General features: G+C 39.3%; 1 protein-coding gene across 7 annotated transcripts in view; it reads right to left on the bottom strand.

The window, feature by feature from the left end:
- The window catches only part of KATNAL1 (katanin catalytic subunit A1 like 1), a 99,382-nt gene extending 72,753 nt beyond the window's left edge, over positions 1-26,629 (bottom strand). Inside the window, exons 1-3 of one of the 7 annotated variants that reach the window (XM_074387894.1) lie at positions 26,509-26,629; positions 4,639-4,808; positions 981-1,156 (exon numbers count right to left, since the gene is read on the bottom strand). In XM_074387894.1, the coding sequence (XP_074243995.1) occupies positions 981-1,142 (162 nt within the window). In that variant the 5' untranslated portion in view covers positions 1,143-1,156; positions 4,639-4,808; positions 26,509-26,629. Of the gene's footprint in view, positions 1-980; positions 1,157-4,638; positions 13,563-25,937; positions 26,112-26,508 lie in introns of those variants that run through there. The other 6 variants (XM_074387893.1, XM_074387895.1, XM_074387896.1 and 3 more) reach the window with 6 other exon arrangements.
- Positions 26,630-27,706: the final 1,077 nt, after the last annotated feature.

Here is a 27,706-nt window from a genome sequence, read left to right as displayed (position 1 = left end):
AACATGTAAAAATGAAAGGGAGAAGCGCCAGTATGAATCCTTTATTTCAGGTTCAGCACAGTGGTTCACATATGTAATACCAGTGCTTTAAGAGGCCAAGGCAGGAGGACCACTTGAGGCCCAGAGTTTGAGACCACCCTGGGCAACACAGCAAGAGCCAGTCCTGACAAAAAAAAACTTAAAAGTTAGCTGGGCATGGTGGTGTGCACCTGCAGCCCTATCTACTTAGGAAGCTGTGGTGGGAGGATCACTTGAGCCCAGGACTTTGAGGCTGCAGTGAACTGTAATGGCACCAATGTACTCCAGCCTGGGTGACAGAGCAAAACCCTGTCTCTTTAAAAAAAAAAAAAAAAAAAAAAAAAGAAAGAAAGAATAGCTGGGCATGGTGGCTCATGCATGTAATTCCAGCACTTTGGGAGGCTGAGGCGGGCGGATCACAAGGTCAAGAGTTCGAGACCAGCCTGGGCAACACAGTGAAACCCCATCACTACTAAAATACAAAAAATTAGCGGGGTGTGGTAGCAGATGTCTGTAATCCTCGCTAATCAGGGGACTGAGGTGGGAGAATCATTTGAACCCGGGAGGCAGAGGTTGCAGTGAGCCAAGATTGTGCCACTGTACTCGAACCTGAGCAACAGAGCAAGACTCCATCTCTAAAAAAACAAAAGAATGAATGAAATACTTTATTTCAAATGTCTGTAGTCACACAATTAGGTAACTAATTACGGAAAGAGAAAAAAGTAAAAGTAGATTCAATTAGAATTAAATATCTTCAAAATATACCTCATGGAATATATGACCACAAAAACAAAACATTAGGTAAGATACTAGAAAATTATTCAAGAATATATTTTAAATATATTTCAGTATTCAGATTAATAGAAAATATTTCCATCTCAAACTCATTTTCCAACTCTAATCTCTCAAGTATAATAGGGTACTGCTTTCCTAACACATCTAATACTTTAATATCATCTTACCTGTTGCCATTTGCCTTTGATAGCTGGATCTCTTACTGACTGGCAATGTCTCTGAATCTGTTGTATCACCCCCTGGTAATACACCATTGATGAGTCGTAATTTCCAAGAAGGGCATATTCTCTTCCTTTCTTTGCATTATCACATATCTCAGCCAAATTCATCTTCTTTCAGAGACCTAAACATAAAATATAATGACTTTTTAAAAATTTTCAGCACTGACTTTAAAACATTTATTATTCTTTAAAATGTTTAAAACTACTTTTTTTTGGAGATAGAGTCTCACTTTGTTGCCCAGGCTGGAGTGCGGTTGATTCCAGTCAACTGTGAGTTGACTCACTGCAACCTCTACCTCCCAGGTTCAAGTGATTCTTGAGTAGCTGGGACTACAGGGATGTACCATCATGTCGCTATTTTTTTGTATTTTTAGTAGAGACAGGGGTTTCACTGTGTTGGCCAGGCTGGTCTCGAACTCCTGACCTTGGGCAGTCCACCTACCTCAGCCTCCCAAAGTGCTGGGATTACAGGTGTGAGCCACCTTGCCCAGTGTGGAACTACTTTGAAAGTCAAGAGTTAACTTTCATTCTTTGAGGCTATCTGAATGCATCTTATAATACTAAACAAAATTTTCAAATTTGTAAGTATAAAGGAGATTACAAAAGAACACCCATGGAAATAATAGGAAGAGACATTACATAGCTCTGGACTACTGATTTACTTAAAGGCACATAAAATTGGACCCTAGTTTTCCTTATTCCTTTATAATTACCATAGACTGCAATAATATATGAACTTGTTTTATTCAATTTATTCTTGCCAACATAAAAATATATATATATACATATATATATATATATATATATATATATCTCACATAAATATAGGAATGTTATATTTTCCACTGAAGTCAGTTGAAACTATAAAAATTAGTTCTCACTAAAATTTCTTGGCCCAAGAAAAAAAGTTATACTTAAAGAACACATTTTAAAGGAACAGTCTATAGTTGTCCATATACCATTTATACTCATGTAATTGCCTCATAAACTTAAATCTAAGCAAACACCTATAAATTAAACTACATGAACCCCAACTTGTAATCTTCTAAGACTCCGTCATTCTCTATAACTCTTTGGCCATGCAAATAACTACCATTATTTTCCTTTCTATAAGATGTTAATTAGAACACCCTCTAAATATCTGGCTTCCACCAAAGCTCCAGTCCAGTAATTCTGGCTTTTCTTCCAGGCTTTCCAAAGGTCTCCTAGAAACATCCAAGGCTTCTATGCAAAGACACTTTCTTTCCAAGACTAAAAGAATTGGAAGTCCAGAGATACAGGAGAATGGTATCCCAAGAAAGAGTCCAAGTTACCTTCTTATTTCTAGGAACAGTAAACCAATGAATACATATAGAGGAGAAAAACAAAATACTTCTCTACGCCTTGCTCAGGGAATTAAACTTTGGTTTGGGGAGCCTGACTTTTCCTCTCTGACTCTCAATCTCTTATCTATTCTTCAAGGGCTCAAAAATTCTTCCTGGAAATTAACCATAACTAGTTCTAGGCATTTCAATGGACTGCAACGCATTTTTGAAAATAAATGTTTCTTTATGTTTTTGACATGTTATCTGCCCCTTACAGGTTCCCTGAAGGCAGAGTTATATTACTTGAGAATAACACTGCAGCAAATAGTACACTACTGATGTGGTTTGGCTCTGTGTTCCCACTCAAATCTTACCTTGAATTGTAATAATTCCCACGTGTCAAGGACAGGACCAGGTGGTGATAAATGGATCATGAGGACTGTTTCCTCCATGCTGTTCTTGTGATAATGAGTAAGTCTCATAAGATCTTATGGTTTTATAAGCGTCTAGTATTCCCCCTGCTGGCATGCATTCTCTATCCTGCTGCCCTGTGAAGAGGCGCTTCCACCATGATTGTAAGTTTCCTGAGGCCTCCCCAGCCATGCAGAACTGTGATTCCATTAAACCTCTTTTCTTTATAAATTACCCAGTCTCAGGTTTTTCATTATAGCAGTGTGAGAAAGGACTAATACAGATTAGTACCAGGAGTGGGGCGCTGCTAGAAGGATACCTGAAAATGTGTAAGTGACTTTGTAAGTGAGTGACAGGCAGAGGTTGGAACAGTTTGGAGGGCTCAGAGGAACACAGAAAACTGTCGGAAAGTTGGAACTTCCTAGGGACTTGTTGAATGGCTTTGATCAAAATGGTAATAGTGATACGGACAATACAAGCTGAGGTGGACTTAGATAAAGATGAAGAACTTGTTGGGAACTTGAATAAACATGACCCTTGCTATGCTTTGGCAAAGAAACTGGCAGCATTTTGTCCCTGCTCTAGAGATCTGTGGAACTTTGAACTTGAGAGAGATGATTTATGGTATCTGGCAGAAGAAATTTCTAAGCAGCAAAGCCTTCAAGAAGTGATTTGGGGGTGCTCTTAAAAGCACTCAGTTTTATGCATTCACAGAGATACAGTTTAGAATTGGAATTTATATTTAAAAGGGAAGCAGCACATAAAGGTTTAGAAAATGTGTAGCCTGACAATGAAATAGAAAAGAAAAATCCATTTTCTGGGAAGAAATTCAAGCCAGCCACAGAATTTACATAAGTGACAAAGAATCAAAAGCTTATCACCAAGACAATGGGGAAAATGCCTCTAGGACTTGTCAGGGATGTTTGGCAGCCCCTCCCATCACAAGCCCAGAGGCCTAGGAGAGAAAAATGGGTTTCCTGGGCTGGGTCCAGGGCCCCCCCTGCTGTATGCAGCCTTGGGACTTGGTGCCCTGCACCCAGCCGCTCCAGCTATGGCTAAAAGGGGCCAAGGTACTGCTCAGGCCATGGCTTCAGATGATCCAAGCCCAAAGCCTTGGCAGCCTCCACATGGTGTTGGGCCTGCAGGTGCACAGAAGATGAGGATTGAGGTTTGGGAACCACCACCAAGATTTCAGAGGATGCATGGAAATGCCTGGATGTACAGGTAAAAGTCTGCTGCAGGGAAAGGACCTGCTGGGGAAGTAGGGAAGGGAAATGTGTGGTTGGAGCTCCCACTAAGTCCTGTGAGAAGACAGCCAACATCCTCCAGACCCCGGAATGGTATATTCACTGACGGCTTGCACCATGCATCTGGAAAAGCCATAGGCACTCAAGGCCAGCTGTGAAAGCAGCCAGAAGGTGGGGATGTACCCAGCAAAGCCACAGGGGTAGACCTGCCCAAGGCCATGGAAACCTACCTCTTATATCAGTGTGACCTGGATGTCAGACATGGAGTCAAAGGAAATCATTTTGGAACCTTAAGACTTTATGATTGCCCTATTGGACTTCATACTTGGGTACTATAGCCCCTTTCTTTTAGCCAATTTCTCCCATTGGAAACAGGTATATTTGCCCAGTGCCTGTACTTCCATTATATGTAGAAAGTAACCCACATACTTTTGATTTTACAGGCTCATAGGTGGAAGAAACTTGCCTTGTCTCAGATCAGACTTTGGACTTGGACTTTTGAGTTAATGCTGGAATTAGTTAAGACTTTGGGGGACTGCTGGAAAGGCACAATTGTGTTTTTTAATGTTGAGGACATGAGATTTGGGAAGGGCCAGGGGAAGAATGGTATGGTTTGTCTCTGTGTCCCCACCCAAATCTCACCTTGAATTGTAATAATCACATGTCAAGGGCAGGAGCAGGTAGAGGTGACTGAATCATGGAAGTGGTTCCCCCATGCTGTTCTCATGATAATGAGTGAGTCTCATGAAATCTGATGGTTCTGTAAGCATCCAGCATTTCCCCTGTTGGCATCCATGTTCTCTCTTGCCGCCCTGTGAAGAGGTGCCTTCTGCCATAATTATAAGTTTCCTGAGGCCTCCCCAACCATGCAGAACTATGAGTCACTTAAACCTCCTTTCTTTATAAATTACCCAGTCTCCATTATTTCTTCACAGAAGCATGAGAATGGACCAATACAACTACATTTACCCAGTAACAAATTTCAATGTCCAGTGGATCTATCCACAGAATACAGGACAACCATGAAAAGTCTCATCTTCAAATTTAGAACATTAACACAAAACAATATGGTCTTATTATAATGAGTAATATGTAATTAATAAATCCAGTAGAAACAAAGATGCTCTATAAATTATTTCCCTTTAAAGTCATTGTGAAACAAAAACTTAATCCTGCTCACAAGTATAGACACAAAACCATGAAAGATAAAAATATCTTGATATAAAGGAAAAGGTGGCAAACTTGTCCTGTACAAGTAAATATTTTAGGCTTTGAGGATTAACAAATGAAGGATATTACATAGCTACTTATATAATGAGACAAAAAATGTCCGTAATTCTTATTGATGCAATTCAAAATATTATAGAAACAATAATGGAATACAACTTTTTGTAAGACAAGTTGACTAAGAAGAATGAATTTTGGAGACAATATTTCACTCAGTTGGGATTCAAAGTTAGTGCTCCCTATCACCAAAACCAATCACAAATGTTCATATACTCTAATGTTTTACCTTGAATACAACAAATTTCATGTTTAAAAATGTATTTTTTCAAAAGTACCAGTTAGGTGCTACTGTAAACTGATAGTAAACCACAAGTATATGATTTCAATTCAGCATAATCATTGTTTAGAAGTGATTAGTTTTTGATTCCTTGTTACTTATGCAAATTTCTGTGACTAGCTTAAATTTCTCCCCATAATGATTCATTATAATAAGACCATATTGTTTTGTGTTAACATTCTAAATTTGAAGATGAGATTTTACATGGTTTTCCTGTATTCTGTGGATACAGGATAGATCTAATGCACATTGAAATTTGTTACTGTGTAACAGTAGTCATATAGTATTTACTCTTCTCTTAGTATTTACCTTTTAGCATGTAATTAACTGCAAATTAATCATTCCAATTAAAGGTTAGGTAAAAAGTGCCTCAACGGTACAGTTAAATGGAAATTTCCTTTGCACTTGCATCATGTTCTAAGAAGTGTTGCTGAAACTGTAGTTTGAACTCAGAAAACATACCTATTGCAATACTGGGTAGGAATACAGACCTTACTTCTTTGTTTTATTATGACACCATAGAAAGCTATATAAAATGACTTGATATTACTTGTGATTCAAAGAACAGTAGTTGTCATTGAAACAACTTTAATGCAGTATTAATTTTGATACAAGAACTGTTTTATCTTGTAATTTCAGGTTGAATTCATTAAGGAATACTATTGAGTCTGCAACACAAATTGATTTCTTAAGTCATTCATCATTCAATAATAGTGATTGACAGCAGTTTCTCACATTCAGAAAAATTCAAATCTCACTTCTAAATTCAAAAGTTTGCAATAAAACCTCACAACTATTAAGTCATCAAACTGCTGTACAGCAGGGCAAGTGAGAATATTCAGGCTCTATTTCTAACAAAAATTCCTGGAACTGACAACAACTAAGTCCACAAGAACAAATGTTGACACTACTGGTTCAATATTACATGATAGATTCTGATATTCTCTGCAAAATAACTGCTAAGAAATAAAGTAACAATAGACTTTAAACATCTTACACTTTCACAGCTTTATGAATTTGTACACCTGAGTTTTTTTCTATTCTACAGAAATCTTTACCACCATCAGTTATAATACATCTTAGCAGACTACATTTATTCAGGTTGTACGCAGTGTTTTCTTAACTTTTTGAAATATTCTTATCTGTAGTTTATTCTATACACACTATTCATTAAGATTATTTAATAACTTCAAACTCAGCCTTAACTTTCCAAATAAACAATTGAGCAGTGTTGGTAACATCTGTCAACTTATCAAAAGCCAAGGAAAACCACTTGAAATCATTTGCCTTGTTTTAAAATTGATTGTTGATATCCTCAATTCTTTGAGCAACTCTTCTTGCCAAAAGTCTAACAGTCTTAAGTTTACTTTCTCCAGACACAATTCTGTATCTGCTGTAACCAAACACAATTTAGTTAATCCACTATTGGTAAATGACTTCCTTGCTTGGCTAACAAATGAGCCACTTGGAAGTTTACTCTGGCTGCAGCCTTAATTTTATTTTCAAATTTTGTGAAGAAATTCTACCAGAATAAGATATTAGTTTTTAAGTTTTCTCATTTTTCTGACCGTTACTCTCCTGTGAGTTGGGAATATTGTGATGAATGCACAGTTTGGTAATATCAACGTATTCTGTGTTTAACACAGCTATGGCATCACTATATAATACAATGCCTTGTCATCTAATTCAATAATCCATGCTTCGCTGTGCTTTAAAAGTATCACATTCCAAGTCTATTTTTTTCATCTTTTCTTATTTTGACATGATGTGGATGCATTGATAATAAAGTAAAATGTCACAATACAGTGATGCATGGCACTTAAAACAGTGATTACAGTTCAGAAACAGCAGTGCAAAATGAGAATGCCACGTGGTTTCTGTCACAACCCCTCAAATTTGCCAATCCAGCATAAAGCATCCAGAGACAATATGTAAACAATGAGTGTGGTTGTGTTCCAATAAAACCTTATTTGTGGACAATGAAATCTGAATTTCATTTAATTTCCACATGTCACAAAATAGCATTCTTTTGATTTTTTTTCAACCTTATAAAAATGCGAAAATCATTCCTGATTTATGACCCATTCAAGAACAAGTGGCAAGCTGGATTTCGCCCCTGGACTGTAGTTGTCTGACTCTTGCTTTCAGCCTCTATCTTAAAAATCTAGCAGGAGAAGCAAATTAAAACCAAAAGAAGCAGAACAATGTAAGAAAGTTAAGGTAAGAAATCAGTGAAATAGAAAACAGAAAAAAACAGAAAATTTCAATGTAGCCAAAAGCAGGTTCTTCACAAAGATCAATAAAATGAATAAACCTCTAGAATGACTGACCAGGAAAGGGAGGAAAAAAAGCCAGGTGCAGTGGCTCATGCCTGTAATCCCAGTACTTTGGGAGGCTGAGGCAGGTTGATCATGAGGTCAAGAGTTCGAGATCAGCCTGGCCAAGATGGTGAAACCCTGTCTCTATTAAAAATACAAAAATTAGTTGGGCATGGTGGCAAGTACCTGTAACCCCCACCTACTTGGGAGGCTGAGGCAGGAGAATCACTTGAACCCAGAAAGTGGAAGTCGCAGTGAGCCAAGATCACACCAGGGCACCCTAGCCTGGGCAACAGAGTAAGACTCTGCCTCAAAACACACACATACACACACACACACACACAATAAAAATAAAAATGAAGAAGGGCTATCACTACAAACCTTGGAGCTACTGAAAGACAAAAGAGGGCTTAAGGAAATGGACAAATTCTATGATGGTCCCATACAAAGCTTGCCCAAGAAGAGATAGAGTACTTAATCTGAATAGTCCTATATCAATTAATGAAACTGAATACAGAAGAGGTAGAATTACTTCCAACTCTTCTTTTTCTTTTTTGCCAGAGTTCTTTTGGCTATCCAACTCATATTTTAAAGTCCGTGTTAGCCTTACACCAAAATCAGACAAATATCAGAAAATTACCTATCAATATCCCTCACAAACATAGATACAAAAAAATCTTTAAATTTTAGCTAATCAAATCCAGCAATATGTAAAATGGATACCGTATTATGACCCAGTAAGGTTTATCCCAAGAATTCAAGATGGTTTGTTTTAAAATCAATCAATATAATTTTAAGAGAATAAAAACAAAACATTATAAATCATCTCAATACAGAAAATGCATTTGACAAAATCAACATAATCCATGTTAAGAATGCTTAGCAAAGCATATGTATTGTGAAAGACTAAATGCTCTCCCTCTAAGATCAAGAACAAGACAAGGATATTTGCTCTCAACCCTTCTATTCCACATCAGAACTGAGGTTCTAACCAGTGCAATAAGGCAATACAAAAATAAAAGGCATACTGATTGGAAAAAAAGTAAAGCTGCTTTTATTTACAGAAAACATGAGCATCAGTAGAGAAAAATCCTAGGGAATCTGCAAATAGCTCTAGAACTAATAAGCAAGTTGTGTAAGGCTGCAGAATACAAGGTCAGTATACAAAAATCAATCTTATTTCCACATGCAAGAAATAATTGGAAACTAAAAAGTAAAATTATTCAAAAATATTAAATATTCAGGGATAAATTTAACAAAATATGTGCAAGACCTGTAACCTGAGAACTATTAAAACCTACTAAGAGAATTAAAGATGACCTAAATTAACAGATATGTGTGCATGTATTTATGAATAAAAACACTCAATACGGGTAAGACGTCAACTGTCTTGAAAGTGATCCATAGAGTCAATGCAATCCCAATCAAAATCCCAGCAGCCTTTTTTGGAAAAATTGACAAGCTGATTCTAAAATTTACATGAAAAATAAAAGAATATAAAATAGATAAAAGTTTTGAAAAACAGTATAGTAAGAGGACTTACACTATATAATTTTGTATTTACTATAAAGTTACAGTAATCAAGATAGTGTGGAACTGACATAAAGACACAAAGATCAGTGAAAGAAATCACAGTCAAGAAATAGATTCCTACATACAAGGCCAACTAATTTTCAACCAAAGTGCCAAAGCAATTCAGTGAGGGAAGGACAATTTTTTCCAGCAAAAGGGTACTGAAATAAACTGGCTGTCCATATTCAAAACAAAAACTGACTCTCAATCCTTACATCACATACAAAAAATTAACTCAAATGGATTACAGTATTGACCTAAATGTAAGAGTTAAAACGACAATGCTTCCAGAAGACAACCTAACCCAAGGTATTTTTTTCCCACCAGTTTCCCAAGCCCCAGTTCCCACAGGACAATTTGAAAAGGGCCATGTAACATCTGCAAATGAAGTAGTCTGAATCACAGGAGAGGAGGCCTAAGCTTAGAGAACCTGAATCTATTAAGCTTTATGCTTCCCTACCCCTTGTTCTAAAAGGACATACTGTATGTTCCAAGGCTGTAAGCAAACCTGACCTTTGCTCCGGAGAAAAACACTATCCCTTTCTATCCTCCAAGGCTGTTCAACTTGGTAGCTCCCTACATCGTGGGGAGCCCTTCTGCCTCCTCTATGCAGTCCTTTTTTTATGTATCACATGTCTTTCTCTTTCTTGGTTCCCTCCCTTACCTTTATGGAACGTACTTTCCACAAATGGGAGATAAAATTTTTGCAACCATGCATGTCTATAAATATCTTTATTCTACCCTCATACCTCCATGAGAGTTTGACTGGCTACTCAATCTTAGTTTGCAAATAATTTTCCTTGACAATTTTTATGGCATTTCCTTAATGCCTTTTAGGCTTCAATATTAGGTTAAGAAGATTGAAGTCATTTAAATTGCTTATACCACTTGTTTTTCCCCTTTTCTGGAAACTTGTAGGATCCTTTCTTTGACATGTGTTTTCTAAAATTTTTGATGATGTGCTTTGAAATGGGTCTATTTGCAGTTCTTTCAATGTAGAAATTAATGTCTTCCAATTTTAGGAAATATTCTGAATTATTTCATTAAAAAATTCTATTTTCTTTTTTTCTGTTCTGAAATGCCTTTTATCCAGGAATTAAGACTTCCTAGGCTAGTCCTCTGATTTTCTTAGTTTTTCTCTCCTATTTTCCATCTCTCTGTCCTTTTGCTCTACTCTCTTGGCGATTTTCTCAACTTTATATTCTAATCCTTCTTTAAAACCTTTTCCATTTTTATCGAGGTATATAACTTAAATAAAGTGCACAAGTGTTAAGTGTGCAGCTCAATGACCTTTTACCCTGTGCATATACACCTGTGTACACCCAGGCAACCCCCACTTGAAAATACAGAACACTTCCAACTCCCCAGAAGGATCCTCTATCCCGCTCAGTCAGTACTTTAATCACTATTCTGACACCACAGATGAGTTCTGCCTGCTTTTTAAAAATCAGCTTTATTGAGATATAATTTTCATATAATTAAATCCACTAATTTTAAGTGTACAAGTAGATGAGGTTTGAAAACGTGATAAACTGCATAACCACCACTACCACCACAATAGAGGTAAGGAACATTTCTATCACCCCAGAAGGCTCCCTTTCGCCACTTTGAATTTGACCTCCAACTCTCACCATGCACTCTCCTGTTCCCTTATCACTACACAGGCCCACCTCCCTTTACCGCACCTCACTTTACTGCACTTCGCAAATTACAGTTTGAAGATTTTTGGCAACCATGAACGAGCAAGTCTGCCGCAACCATTTTTCTGACAGCAGGTGCTCACTTTGTGTCTCTGTGTCACATTTTGTTAATTCTCACACTATTCCAAACTTCTCCATTTTTATGGAGTGATCAGTGATCCCTGATGTTACCATTGTGATTGTATTGGGGCACCACAAACCATGTCCTATAGCAAGGTGATTTAATTGATAAATACTATGTTCTGACTGCTCTACCAATAGGCTGTTTTGCCCTGTCTCTCTTCTCTTCAGGCCTCCCTTTTCCAGGAGACACAATACTGAAACTAGGTCAATGAAGAACCCTACAATAGCCTCCAAGTGTTCAAGTGAAAGGGAATAGCTGTATGTCTCTCACTTGAAATCAAAAGCTAGAAACTGCTAACCTTAGTGAGCAAGGCATATTGAAAGCTGAGACAGGCCAAAAGGCAGATCTCTCGGGCCAAAGAGCCAATTTGTAAATTCAAAGAAAAAGTTCTTGAAAGAAATTAAAAATGCTACTCCAGTGAACATATGAATATTGAGAAAGCAAAACAGCCTTACTGCTGATAAGGAGAAAGTGTGAGTGGTCTGAACAGAAGATCAAACCAGCCACAATATTCCCTTAAGCCAAAGCTTAATCCAGAATAAGACCCTAATTGTCTTCATTTCTATGAGGGTGAGAGAGGTGAGGGTGCTGCAGAAGTATGAAGCAAGCAGAGATTGGTTTATAAGGTTGAAAGAAAGAAGCCTTTCCATAACACAAAAGGGCAAGGTGAAGCAGCAAGTCCTAATGCAGAAGCTGCAGCAAGTTCTCTAGAATCAGCTAAGATCATTGATGAAGGTGGCTACACTAAACAACAGATTTTCAGTGTAGACAAAATAGCCTTCTATTGGCAAAAGATGACATCTAGGACTTTCCTAGCTAGAGTGGAGGAGTGAAGGCCTGGGTTCAAACCCTTAAAGGACAGGCTGGCTCTCTTCTTAGGGGCTGATTTAGCTGACAGCTTGAAGTTGAAGCCAATGCTCATTTACTAGAACGAAGATCCTAGGGCCCTTAAGAATTATGCTAAATCTCCTCTGCCTGTGCTCCATAAATGGAACAGCAAAGTCTAGATGACAGCACATCTGTTTACAGTATGGCTTATTGAATATTTTAAGCCCAACTTTGAGAGCTATGGCTCAGAAAAAGATTCCTTTCAAAATATTGCTACTCATTGACAATGCACCTGGTCACCAAAGAGCTCTGATGGAGACGCACAAGGAAATAAACACTGTTTTCATACCTGCTTATCCATTCTGCAGCCCATGGATAAATGAGTTATTTCAACTTTCAAATCTTATTCTTTAAGAAATACATTTTGTAAACCTACAGGTGCCATAGATAGTGAACTCCTTTGATGAAACTGGTTAAAGTAAATTGAACACTTTCTGAAACAGAGTCACCACTCTATATGCCAATAAGAACATTTGTGATTCATGGGAGGATGTCAAAACATTAACACTAACGGGAGTGTTACAGAAATTGATTCCAACCCTCATGAATGACTTCGAGGGTTTCAAGACTTTAGTGGAGGAAGTCACTGAAGATGTGGTAGAAATAGCAAGAGAACTAGAATTAGAAGTGGAGCCTGTAGATGTGACTGAATTGCTGCAGTCTCATGATAAAACAAACAGGGTAGGGCAGAGTGGCTCACGCCTATAACCTCAACACTTCAGGAGGCCAAGGCAGGAGGATCGCTAAGCCAGGAGTTCAAGACTAGCCTGGGCAACACAGCAAGACCCCATCTCTACAAAATAAAAATTAAAATTAAAAAAAAAACTTGAATAGATAAGAAGTTGTTTCTTATGGATGAGCAAAGAAGGTGGTTTCTTAAGCTGGAATATACTCCTGATGAAGATACTTGTGACCACTGTTGAAATAATAACAAAAGATTTAGATTACTACATAATCTTAGTTGATAAAGCAGCAGCAGGGTTTGGCGAGGACTGACTCCAATTTTGAAAGAACTGCTACTGTGGGTAATGCTGTCAAACAGTATAATCACATGCCGTGGAGTACTTTTTCACAAAAGGAAGAATCAATACATCCACCAAACTTTATTGCTGTCTTAAGAATTGCCCTGGGCCAGTCACAGTGGCTCACACCAGTAATCCCAACACTTTGGGAGGCCAAGGCAGGAGTGTCACTTGGGGCCAGGAGTTCAAGACCAGCCTGGGCAACATAACAAGATGCCAATTCTACAAAGAAAAAAAAAAATTTAATTATTAATGTGGTAACATGCACCTGTGGTCCTAGCTACTCAAAAAGCTGGGGTGGGAAGATCACTTGGATCCAAGAATTTGAAGCTGCAGTAAGTTATGATCACACCGCTATACTCCAGCCCTCCAGCCTGGGTGACAGAGTAAGACCCTGTCTCTTAAAAAAAAAAAAAAGAAAGAAAGAAAGAAAAGAGGAGGAAGGAAGAAGGAGGAGAAGAAGAAAAAGAATGGAGGAGGAGGAGGAGGAAGAAAGGAAGAGGAGGGGAAGGAAGAAGAAGAAAGGAGGAAGAGGAAAAAGAAATTGCCACAGCCACCCCAACCTTCAGCAACCACTACCCCGATCTGTCAGCAACCATCAAAATAAGACCCCTTACCAGTAAAAAGGTTAAGACTGTCTGAGACTCAGATAACTGTTAGCATTTCTTAGCAATACAGACCTTTTTTTTTTTTTTTTGAGACAGTTTCACTCTTGTTACCCAGGCTGGAGTGCAATGGTGCGATCTCGGCTCACCCAACCTCCGCCTCCTGGGTTCAAGCAATTCTCCTGCCTCAGCCTCCCGAGTAGCTGGGACGATAGGCGTGCACCGCCATGCCCAGCTAATTTTTTTTTTTTTTTTGTATTTTTAGTAGAGATGGGGTTTCACCATGTTGACCAGGATGGTCTCGATCTCTTGACCTCGTGATCCACCTGCCTCGGCCTCCCAAAGCAATACAGTCTTTTTTAACAAAAGATGCTGGCAAGGCTGCAGCAAAAAAGGAATACTTACACAGTGTTGGTATAGAAAGCAGAGATTTCTTAAAGAACTTAAAACAGGACCATCATTTGACCCAGCAGTCCCATTACTGGTTATGTACCCAAAAGAAAACCAAACATTCTACCAAAAAGACACATGCACTCGTATGTTCACTGCAGCACTATTCACAAGAGCAAAGCCATGGAATCAATCTAGGTACTCATCAACAGTGGATTGGATAAAGAAAATGTGATACATATATACCATGGAATACTACATTGTCATAAAAAAGAACAAAATCATGTCCTTTACAGCAGCATGGATGTAGCTGGGGGCCATTATCCTTAACAAATTAATGCAGGAACAGAAAAGCAAATACCGCATATTCTTACATACAAGTGGGAGCTAAACACTGGGTACTCCTAGACATAGAGATGGCAACAACAGACACTGGAAACTAATAGAGGCGGGAGGGAGGTAGGCAAGGGATGAAAAACTATCTTGTCGTTAGTATACTCACTCTCTGTGTGATAGGATCATTCATATCCCAAACCTCAGCATCATGCAATATACCCATACAACAAAACTGCAGATGTACCCCCTAAATCTAAAATAAAAGTTAAAATTGTTTTTTCAGTCTTTTTAAATTGAGGCATGTACATTTTTTTAATGTAATGCTATTGCACATTTAATTGACTATAGTATAGTATAAATGTAACTTTTATATGCATTGGGAAACCAGAAAGTTTGTGTGACTAGATTTATTGCAATACTTGCTTTACCAAAATGGTCTGCAACAAGGCCCCAGGATCTCTGAAGTATGCCTGCAGTTTTGTCACTTCTAGAATGCAAAATAAATAGACTCATAGAGTATGTGCCCTGATTTCCTTCACCTAGAATAATGCTTTTGAGAGTCAACTATGCCCTTATATGTATCAGTAATGCTTTTTATTGCTGAGTAGTATCCCATTATACATACTAAAATTGTTTATTTACTCATCAGTTCTCCATTGGGCACTTCATAGAAACAATCACAAAAATACAGGACATACCATTTACCCAGGCTTCACTTTATTTCCACTGAGTTTACATCTAAAATTACAAGATACAAAGAAAACAATCCACTATGAGGGAGAATTAATACCACATAGAGTAAAATTAAGGCCTTTATCTAAAGCACTTGATAATATATTAGATAGCTACTGTAAAATAAGTACATTTAAAGATAAAAGGACAAGAAATTTTAAAATAAATAAGCTTATTTGAAAAATAATCAAAAAGAACTTCTGGCATTAAAATACACAGTCACTGAAATAGAAAAACACTCAGTGGACTGAGGAAGCAAAAGATTAGACACAGATGAAAGGAGAATCAATAAACCAGAAGACAGAGCTGTAGAAGCTGACCAGAATGCAGCATATACAGACAGAATAAGTAAATAAGATTAAGAAATGCAGAACATAAAATCAATCATATGTGTCTTATTATCAATTCCAGAAGGAGAAAAGGCAAAATTCAAAAATATAATGGCCGAGCACTTTCCAAAACTGGCAAAAGACAGTAATTTTCAGTTTTAAAACAAATCAAAGTTCACACCTAGAGACAATGTAGTAAGACCGAAGAACATTTAAAATGAAAAGAAATGACGAATTATAAACAAAGGAAAAAAATTATATTGGCAGCTAAGTTTTCAAGAGGAACACTGGGAGCCTGGAGACAGTGAAATATCTTCCAAGGGGTAAGTGGGTAAGGGGTTGGCAACCTAGAATTGTATACCACACCAATCGACTTTATGTTTGATAAAGGCAACATAAAAATTTCAGACAGACGGCTGGGTGCAGTGGCTCATTCCTGTAATTCCAGCACTTCGGGAGGTTGCAGCAGGCAGATCACAAGGTCAGGAGATCGAGACCATCCTGGCCAACATGGTGAAACCCCGTCTCTACTAAAATACAAAAAATTAGCCGGGTGTGGTGGCATGTGCCTATAGTCCCAGTAATTGGGAGGCTGAGGCAGGGGAATCGTTTGAACCTGGAAGGCAGAGATCGTAGTGTGCCGAGATGGTGCCACTACACTCCACCCTGGCAACAGAGCAAGACTCTGGCTCAAAAAAAAAAAAAAAAAAAAGAGGCCGGGCGCGGTGGCTCAAGCCTGTAATCCCAGCACTTTGGGAGGCCGAGGCGGGTGGATCACGAGGTCGAGAGATCGAGACCATCCTGGTCATCATGGTGAAACCCTGTCTCTACTAAAAAAATACAAAAGCTGAGGCAGGAGAATTGCTTGAACCCAGGAGGCGGAGGTTGCGGTGAGCCGAGATCGCGCCATTGAACTCCAGCCTGGGTAACAAGAGCGAAACTCCGTCTCAAAAAAAAGAAAATGAGAAAAACCTGGGCATGAATCCAAGCACCATAAGTTCTTAGCTGTGACCTCAGACAAATCATGTAATTTCACTAGGCCTCAGTTCTGTCTACAAAATAGGGAAAATAATACTTATCATTATAAGGTTATTTTAAAAATTAAATGTGATCATATGTTAACATATTTCCTCACATACAACACTGAATCAATGTAAGGAATATTTTTACTTCGCTTATTTTGAGTTTATTATGTTTTCAAAAATAAACTGAGAATCTTCTTACAGTGTTTACTGCTGAACTGACCCAGCAATGCTGCCATATACAGAATGCTCCAGATAATATCTTCAAGGAGAGTTCTAAGCGCAGACTGAGAAGAGCTAGTCCAAGTCCATGCTCAGACCAAGAAGGAATACTGCTTTATCTGGTCCCAGATAACTATTTTTGTAACTGTTTTATGACTCAGATCTCAATGTAACACATAAAGCCATGGTTCCAACCTATCTCCTCAGCTACATCTCCAACCTTTTGGTTCTCTCCTTTAAATCTACCATTACCCACCACACACGCACACATACACACACACGTGCGCGCACACACACACACACACACACACACACACACACACACTTTCTCTCCCAAGATACCTGAATTTTTAATCTCATGCCAAGACTAAGATATATAACTGAAAAAATGAAAAGCTAGCTTGTATCCAGAACCCGATCCTACCAGGGACATCACTCGTAATTCCTTTTACAAATAAAATCATAATATTTATTATTTTTTTGTCTCCACAGTAATGGTTTTTAAATAGGGAAGAAAATATTTTTTTCAAACTAATTTTATGTGAATGTCAATCTAATTCAGTCATACTTACAATACATACAAGGCTAAGAAAATAATTTCTGCTTTAAACTATTTTCATTCTGACACTGCCGTATTTTTCTCATATTGTTCCTTTTCCTCCTAATAGTTGTAAATTCCTGAAAGTAGACACCTATTTATAAACTCCAGAGTAACCTGCACTAAAGCAAAGTGAACTATTAATAACACTAGTTAGAACAGTGGTAAGCAAAACAACAAATCAAGTTCTATTTTCAGATTTTGTACCACAATGAATTTTAACAATATGTTTAGGCTTTATATGCTTAATGAAAAAAAAAAAAGTCTCCAAATCACCAGGTCCAGTTTATGTCATACAATGGTTGCTATAAATAAAAGCAACTTAATTGCATAACCATGACTTCTCAAATCAATGCATCTTGAAGTATGTTCCAAGCTCAATAAATGAACCTACTATGTGAGTGCTAATCAACAAAATAGTTAATTTTGAAAATCAAAATACCTCCCATCTCTTTATGTTGGGCAGTATTCTCAAGTGCTACAGTTTGCCATGAATAATAAAGAATACAACTTAATCATAAACCCAGACATTACAGAAGAATGTATGTAGCAAGGAAGTCTTTTCATTTATTTTTTACATGTATATAAATCACTTCTCAAATATTTGAGAAACAAAAAAACTGTTCATAAACACAGAAGAATCTAGATATTAATATAGGGTTCTAAGAGCTTAAATATTTCGCAGAAGTAACCATCACAGTCATTTCTGCTCATGTTCTAAATTCTCCTGGCAACTTTAAAACATTACAAAGGACAGAAAATGTGGATCATCTGTTATTATGTCTCAAGATGGCAGCTTAAACTATAAACTTTATCTTAAGTGCATAAATACCCTTTTTAGCACAAAAATAATAGTAGCAACATTTATTGAATGCTTACTCCCCACCAAGTAATATGATAAAAATGGTTTTCTAGCCATTATCTCATCTAATCCTTATAACACAAAGCAACTGTAACAGTTATCCACCGTTAACAGAGGAAGTCTACTAAAAATACAAAAATTGGCCAGGCGGGGTGGCGTGTACCTGTAGTCCCAGCTACTTGGGAGGCTGAAGCAGAAGAATTGCTTGAACCTGGGAGGCAGAGGTTGCAGTGAGCCAAGATCATGCCACTGCACTCCAGCCCGGGCAACAGAGCAAGATTCTGTCTCCCAAAAAAAAAAAAAAAAAAAAAAAAAAAACAGGGAAGGTGACTGAGGCTTTAACAAATTTAAACTATTTGCCATAGAGCCTGGATTTGAACCCAGATGTGTCAAACTCAGAGCCTGTCCTCCGAGCTCATTACACTTCACTGCCTCAAATTCCTTTAAAGTTACCCAGCTAATCTAAAAATAAACATAAAAGGCTTATTAACAGAAATAGATATTTTGTTCTGGTTGCCTATGTAATTAAATATTACTTGTTTTTAAATACCATAGTGCTTTGAACAACATAAAACCCTTCAAAACCATCTGCTTCATATTACTTTATTTTATGAAGCATTTATTTTTGAGACATGCTCTGGCTCTGTCTCCCAGGCTGGAGTGCAATGATGCAATCTCAACTCACTGCAACCTCGACCTCCCGGGCTCAACCAATCCTGCCACCTCAGCCTCCTGAGTAGCTGGCACCATAGGTGCGTGCAGCCACGTCTGGCTAATTTTTGTATTTTTTACAGAGATGAGGCCTCACCATGTTGCCCAGGCTTGTCTCAAACTCCTGGGCTCAAGGGTTCTGCTCCCCACCACAAAGTGCTGGGATAACAAGCAAGAGTCACCACACACAGACTCAAGTAGTCTTTGAACAAGTAATTTATTATCATATTTATTTATTCATCCATTCATCATCCAATCTAATTAGCAGCACCTACCACATTTAGCAAATAACCTATGTATATGTAAAAAACAATGAAAGGCCACATGGAGTTTACCAACATATTATTCTTGACTTCAAATAACATCTAATAATGCAGGAAAAATACTAGTATAAAAATACCAGGAATTGGCCAGGTGCAGTGGCTCACACCTGTAATTCCAGCATTTTGGGAGGCCCAGGCGGGTAAATCACAAGCTCAGGAGATCGAGACCATCCTGGCCAACATTGTAAAACCCCATCTCTACTAAAATACAAAAAATTAGCCTGACATGGTGGCATGCACCTGTAGTCCCAGCTACTTGGGAGGCTGAGGCAGGGAAATCACTTGAACTCAGGAGGCAGACATTGCAGTGAGCCAAGATCACGCCGCTACACTCCACCCTGGCAACAGAGCAAGATTCTGTCTCAAAAAAAGAAAAAAAAAAAAAAAAAACAGGAATTATATGTTAAATACCACAGTCATCCACATTCTTACATAAGTAGTCAGAAAAAAAAAAATGGCACTACTGATTCTCTCTCTCATTCATTTCTCTTCCCACTGTCAAATAACAAGGAAAAATGGCAAGGCGAAAACATCAGAAAGAAAAGAATACTGACGTATAAAGACATTCATAGAGACACAGGAATAAATGAGAATAAAGGAACGATAAAGTTACACTGTTTGTCCCTCAAACACGTAAAAGTATGAAAATACAAAATAAAACATACTGTTTTTGGAGACAACTTCCTTAAAAAACACAAGAGTCAAGAGTAAGTATACCAAAACTAGTTTAAGCACAGATTGAAATGTAACCTCCTTTGAGAGAGGGGCCAGATCTTATTCATGTATCGTGTATCATTTGATGTGCTATTTGACCTGAAATGCAAGGCACATATGTTTGATAAATGTCTATAAAATAACCATTCTAAAGAGTTCTATAATAGGAAAGTAAATACAATTGGGGGTCAGCAACTAAGCATTAAATTCTCTACTAAATGCAAAACAATACTTAGACATGACTGAAAACGATAAAAAGTATTTACTAAAATCAGCTTCATACCAAAAGGATATTTAAAAGAATAAAGATTTCAAACCAAAGTTCACTTTTTAATAGGCTGCTTAATAGGAGTTTTACAATTACTAATGGACAGAACAAAGTTACAAAGGGCTTAAAAGGTCATTTACTCCTTTGCCATTTGTTCAATTAGGACCACAATCAAACCATCCCCCAGCAAAAGAAACATATCTAAAGATATCCAGTGAAGATTAAACCACCTTGATAAACTACTCCATTTTTTTAAACTACTTTCACAATCTATGCCATGAATTTATCTGGCCAATGTCTGTATCTCACTTTTATCAGACATTCTAGGGCAGGCGTCCCCAAACTTTTTACACAGGGGGCCAGTTCACTGTCCCTCAGACCGTTGGAGGGCCGCCACATACTGTGCTCCTCTCACTGACCACCAATGAAAGAGGTGCCCCTTCCTGAAGTGCGGCGCAGGGCCGGATAAATGGCCTCAGGGGGCCGCATGCAACCCGCGGGCCGTAGTTTGGGGAAGCCTGTTCTAGGGCATAATTTCCCTAGGACTACCATATATAAGTCTAGTTATCACTGAAGAGAAAAATGTTTAAAATAATGTTGAGCCAGGTGTGGGCACATGCCTGAAATCCCAGTTACTGGGGAGGCTGAGACAAGAAGGCTGCTTGAGCCCAGGAGTTCAAGGCTGCAGTGAGCTATGACTGTACCACTGCATTCCAGCCTAGGTGACAGAGTCAGATCCTGTCTCTAAAAAAATGAAACGAAATACTCTTGAGCACATTAAAATATAAACATATTTTCATTTACAAAAAGATGCTCAAACGTCAGCGAAATAATAAATCAGTCCAGACATGAAATAATGTCAGAATTGAAGAATTTTAGAACTACTGGGATCTAAGATGATCTAGCGGAACTTGTTTCTTTAAAGATGAAAACAAGGCAAAACACAATAGTATTAATACCCTATAAAATAACATTTTATAGCATTAAAGGAAGCTTCATTTAAAAAAAAAAAATGATTCACCCTCAGACTCGAATCATCACTTTGTAATAACTACTACCTGATTCACCTGCTTAATATGGTCAAGTAAATTCACAAAACAGGGCCTTTCTCTCAGACAGAACTGGCAGTCCCGCCACACTGTTAGTAAGGAAGCAGGAGAAGGAGAAATGCATTCAGTTGCTGAGCACTTTAGGGTTTTACCGCCAATAAACTGCTTTAACTTCCTGAAATCAAGTAAGACGGATAGTATTAACACCCCATATGACATAAGGGTACAGATTTGGAGGCCTGCCTATGATCACACAGAAAATAAGCTGTAGTTACAAAATTTAGACAAGTCTGACTCCTTCCACTACATCACATCAGTAAATGACACTTGGGGGAATGTCCTCTATAAAAGATTATCACTCTAAATGTTGAGACAGTAAAGTATTAATCTGTAGGGGCCTTTCTAGTTTCACTGTTATATTTACACAAAATAGACAATTATTAAACTGATAAATCTAAAGTGGGGGAGGAGTTAATTAAATCATCAGTTCTTGGCCTGGATTCTCTTCTCTGCAGCAACCCATTAGGCTATTGGTTTCCTCAATATTTTAAATTCTCCCTTAATAAATCAATCAAAATTTAAGGAGAAAAAATCATACCACCTCATGTTTGCTGTCACTGAAAACTGACTTCTAGTCACAGCTCAATTAAAAATCTTGCATGTCCTAGCTCAACTCCTATTCCACAGAGGCTATTCCAAATCTTCACCACACTTTGGCAACCCCAATCTCTTCTCTCATCAGTTGGCATTATCCCTATCCTCTTAGAGACTTAGGGGTTTTCTTTTTTTGGGGGGAGGGGGTGGGGGCTATCTTTTTCCTGCAGTAGAGACCATAATCTTTGAACACTCTCATCTTTTCACCACCCAACTTATAAATATCTATATCCATTCTCTTTTTTTGTTTCTCAGTGCCTAGAAATACAGTTAGCCCTTAACTGATACTTGTTAAATGTGGCAAATGAATTCAAGAACAACTCTTTTGCCCTGCTCCATCCCATCCCTTCCTACATTTTCAGGGATCTGTATCAGCTACCTTCTCTCTCTCTTCGTCGCCTACATCTTCAAATATCACCTCTGTGGCTCTTTCCCTTATAGCCTGTTATCAATCTTCCACCCCCCTCGAAAAAAAACTCAACTCTACAAACTTTAGTTATTGTTCCATCTCTTTCTTCTCTTTATAGTCAAACTCCTTTAAAAAAAAAAAATGTACAACTGGAAATTTCCTTTTTTGAGACAGGAATGGTCTTGCTCTGTCACCCAGGCTGGAATGCACGGGAATACTGCGGCCTTGAAATCCTGAACTCAAGCCATTAACTCACCTCATGGAAATTTTATATCAAGGAGGTACTGTGAAGTAGGAGAATGAAATTAAAGTTAATTTTTTTTTTTTTTTGAGACGGAGTCTCACTCTGTGGCCAGGCTGAAGTGCAGTAGCGCAATCTCGGCTCACTGCAACCTCTGCCACTTGGGTTCAAACAATTCTCCTGCCTCAGCCTCCCAAGTAGCTGGGATTACAGGCGTGCACCACCATGCGAGGCTAATTTTTTGTATTTTAGTACAGATAGGGTTTCACTATGTTGGCCAGGATGGTCTTGATCTCCTGATCTCATGATCCACCACCTAAGCCTCCCAAAGTGCTGGGATTACAGTCATGAGCCATTGCGTCCAACCTAAAGTTAATTTTTGAAAGAATTCCTACCTTTTAAAAATACATATTGAAATACCTAGAGATGAAAAGCTGTATCTGAGTTTAGCTTCAAAACAACCCACTGGAGAAGTAGGAATTACAGATGAAACAAAATTAGTTATGTGTGCATTCTTCAAGGTAAGTGATAGTTACACTGGAGTTCATTTTATTTTTTCTTCTTTTGTGTATGTATTATGGGAAATTTTCAGTATTTTTAAAGGTAGCATGTGCTCACTGATTCCTCTTCATTTCTACAAAGTTCTAAAATGATTTCTAGCCACAAAATACATCAAGCACTTCTCAGGCTACCTTACACACCCTCTCCAAGGCACCGGATACTCTGGACCACCCCATGCGTCTTACTCTCTCCTCCTTTGTTTGTTATGCTCTCTCCCAGTTCTTCTTTCTCTCTGCCTCCTAACCACTGTCTCATTTGTAGGCTCCTCCCCCAAACACATAAACACATCTCTTTTTCTTTTTTTTCTCTTGAGACAGAGTCCCGTTCTGTCACCAGGCTGGAGTGCAGTGGCGCCATTTTGGCTCACTGCAACCTCCACCTCCAGGGTTCAGGTGAATAGCTAGGACTACAGGTGTGTGCCATCATGCCCAGCTAATTTTTGTATTTTTAGTAGAGACAGGGTTTTACCATGCTGGCCAGGATGGTCTCGATCTCTTGACCTCGTGATCCACCCGCCTTCCAAAGTGCTGGGATTACAGGCGTGAGCCATTCCACCCAGCCTACACACATCTCTTAAATAAGAGTTCCATATCCAAAGCTCTTCCTTTTTCCTTTCTACTCACTCTAGCGTGAGCTGGTCCATTCTCCCAGCTTTAACTACTTATCTATATGCAAACTTCTAACTCCAGCCTGCTCTCTCTGAACTCCAGACTCAAATGCATCCCCACCTGAATATCCCACAGGAACCTCAAACAAATCCTCAAAACTGAACTAATACCTTTATTTTTCATCCCCACAAAAACCAGTTCCTTTTCATCTCAATCAATGGGTTCACTATTACCTCAGTCGTGCTAGCCAGAAACTGAGGAATCAATCATCTTAAAGAGTTCCAAATCTCTCTAACTCCCAACCCACAACACTTATCAAGTCATATCAATTTTATCACTTAAACATTCCGTGAATCCATGTCTCTCTGTGACTCCAACTGCTTAATTCAGACTCTCTTCATTTCTCTACTGGACTTTTTTTTTTGTCTATTATACAACTGGCTTTTCTACTACCACTCTAATCTTTCACCTCCCAGGTCCATTCTCTACACTGGAGCTGGAGTTATCTTTCTAAAACACAAACCTGATGACACCACCACACTAGCTAAAATTCTTCAATGACTGCCCCATGTCAAGATGAATTTTAAACTCTGAACACAGTACCAAGTACTTTAATATCTGGCCTCAACCACTAATTGCAAGTATTCTGGGATCCAGTCATTCAGAACTATCTAGGGTTCCCCAAATACAAAATCCTCATTCTTCAATCTATCCTTTGCTCATCTTGTGCTATCCATTTGTCCTAGACTGACGTTCCTCATCATCACTCCAACGAAAGCTTATTCAACTATTTTAACACAAGTTAAAAGTCAAATCACACTCAAGACCTCCCCTGACTTTAGACAGAGTCAATATCTTTCTACTAATTGACAAAGAGAATGATTAGTGCTTGAGCCCATGACCAGACCCACTTGAGCTGAAATCCCAGGTTCACCCTTTACCAACTATGATTTCGTACAAGGCTTCTAAAGCCTGTTTCCTCATCTCTAAAAATCAGTAACTACTTCGCCAACTGTTCTGAGGATTAACTAAGGAGCTGTATGCAAAATACTCTGCACAGCACCTTACATATTCAATAAATGTTACTGTTATGTGATTATTTCCACTCTGGGCTCCTATAGCAACTTGAACATCTCTCTACCACAGTATTGTGATGACATGGCTGTTTGCCATGCAGGATACTATCTTTTTTCATCTCTTTATTATCATCATCTGGCATAATGCTTGGCACATAGGTTCTTAACAAATTTTGAATGAATAAATAAAATACTTCAATTCTTATACTGTATCACATAAGGCCTCAATTTTGTTTTCTACCTGTCTTACTAACTCTACTTTCCATCTCCTCCTTGTACAAAATTGCTACCTCAAGTAAAATTTACACAGGTCAGCTTCATTTTAATTGAGAGAAATAATTTTATGGGATTTGTGTCTTTTTGTTTCTAAACACACCCAAACTCACAATAATATCAACAACCCTCCAACTCACTTTATAAAGCAGCAAATTTCTAGAATTTTGAAAATTTTTAAGGGGTCGCCAAGGAAGGTTTCCTAAATCTGTTGTCACCTCCCTTTACCAACAATTCTTGGGTCAACCCTAAGGACTCAGGTGTACTCCTGAGCATAATTAATTAATTTAAAAACATGGTATTTTTCCTACTGAAAACATGCTCTGAGAAATTCTGAATAACACTGAAATAATCAAAGAAAATAATTATTGCTGCCTACAGCTTAAAAAAAGTCTGTTTTTAAAAATTACTAGTAATTTAAAACTGAACTAATCAAAATATGTGTATGCACTGTCAGGATGGCAAGTGGGGGTGGGGTAGAGCACTCATTTCACAACCTTGAACCTCAAGAAATAAAATGCAAAAATGCAAAACGTTAAAAATGCCAGGTACCACCATAAAATCGCAATGACATCTTTTTATCTATTTCCACACTTAACCTTGAAACATTACTGCCCTTTGAGTCATTACCGATTGATGGGTTTAATATGCAATCACCTCTGAGCTACTTTAAAACCAACATGACTAATCTAGAAATAAACGTATCCGGGAATGGAGAAAAGACTGTTAAAACACGGTTTCTCGGGTCTCACATCCAACGTGTGACTTACATACGGCTCTGCACGGAGAAGCAGCAACCCGCGAGTGTCAGAGGTGCCGAAGGCCCGAGGCCCCGCAGCTTGGGCGGCTGCTCATCCCTCAGACTGTGCAGGGCGGTGGCCCAGACCGGGTGGGGCTGAGCGCTGCAGCCGGGGCGGGCCCAGCAACCGGGCGGGAAGCCCCAGGCTCACCTCCACTTCCCTTTCCCAACGCACAGGAGCCCAGTTCTGCGACCACCCAACAGCCCCCTCAAGACAAAGAGAGATTTTTTTCTGTCCCGGTCCGCTCAAAGTTTATCGGTCTCTCCCGGCGATCGGGGCCGCCGGGCTTTGTAGTTCGCCAGTCTGAGCTACCCCACCAAGGCCGCGAGCCCGAAGAGCCACTGAACTACAATCCCCATGATGCCCCGCCAGCCTAGCGCTCCCGCGCTCCTCCCAGTCCCCGCACGGGGGCCAGCGCCCAAGGAACCCCACCGCGCACTGCCCAGGCGTCTCCGTTGGTGGGCGGTCGGGAGGGGCTATAGGCTAGAGCCCCCCCACCACCTGCTGTCCCGCTTCCGCCCCTGTCCCTCGGATTCATTACCTAGGAGGCGCAGGTCGGGACACAGTCCGCGATGCGGTCCAGATGGGGTGGGGGTGGGGCACACGCCGCCGCCGCCGCCGCCGAGTCCGTTAGTTCGCGACGTGCGTGAAGAGGCGGCGGCGGCGGCGGCGGCGTAGGGTTGCCAAGGCAGCTGCGGTCACGCGGTGGGGGCAGCGCGGGAGGGAGCGCGGGGCTTGTGAGTCCGCTCTGGGGCGGAGCTTGGGACGCCCTCCCCGGTTTCCGGGGAAGGGGGGTGCAGCAGCACAGGGTGGGCGAGGAGGGAGACCGTGACATTGAGGAGGACGCGGGGCTGACCGAGCTCCGGTGGTGCTTGATGAGCCCGCCTCGACTGCGTCCAGCCCCCGTGGCGGGGCGTCTTCGTGCCTGCTGCTTTCGGAAGGGGCACCCGGGGCGTCGCTGGGCCCTTGGGGTCCGCCGCTGGACCTGCCCCGATGGGAATCGTGGAATCTACGCCACCTCTGTGTTTACCTCCAGTCAGACCGAATTGAAGTCGTTCGCACCCCCTTTCTCCATTCTCTGGAGAGTGGCATAGAAAGGAGTCCTTCAATAAGATGGAATGCGTATGGTTTTTAGGATGATTCAGGATGTTTTAGAACTTGCAAATGGCATTGCTTTCGACTGGATTTGGATTTATGCTGTTTCTTGGGCAATAGTTTGTGGATTCCAAGATAAACAGGTTAAGAGCTTGGGCTTCTAAAACGAATTCTTAGTTCACGTCCTGCCCCTATAACATGGTAGCTGATGACCAGGGGGGCCTTTCTCACCTCTCGACGTTTTGGTCTGCAAAATGGAGATAACCATCTTGCAGCTCTTGTAGGAAATAAACCTAGCATTTAACAATAGCTATTAAATATTATTTAATCAATAGTGATCAAAGGCAGAATCGTGGTTGGCTGGCCGTCAGGGAGGGATTTGAGATTATTTTTTGTAGTAATGAAAAAGTTCTACAGCTAAGCGTTTCCGTTACAGAAGTATATGCATTTGTCAAAACTCTTGGAATGGGACATTTAAGATGTGTACATTTCATTGCATATAGATTTACCTCAAAAGGGAACATAAAAATGTGTTGTTGTTATTATTATTAGAACTATGGACTCTAATAGAAACCACAGAGATGTTCTAGGCCCAATCTCTAGATTTTATAGATGAGAAAACTGAGGCCCAGAGATTTAATAGG

This window comes from Saimiri boliviensis, chromosome 16, assembly GCF_048565385.1.
Source record: "Saimiri boliviensis isolate mSaiBol1 chromosome 16, mSaiBol1.pri, whole genome shotgun sequence".
NCBI lineage: Eukaryota > Metazoa > Chordata > Mammalia > Primates > Cebidae > Saimiri > Saimiri boliviensis.
The sequence above is the reverse complement of the archived record's forward strand: the minus strand, read 5'-3'. Positions and strand labels throughout refer to the sequence as shown.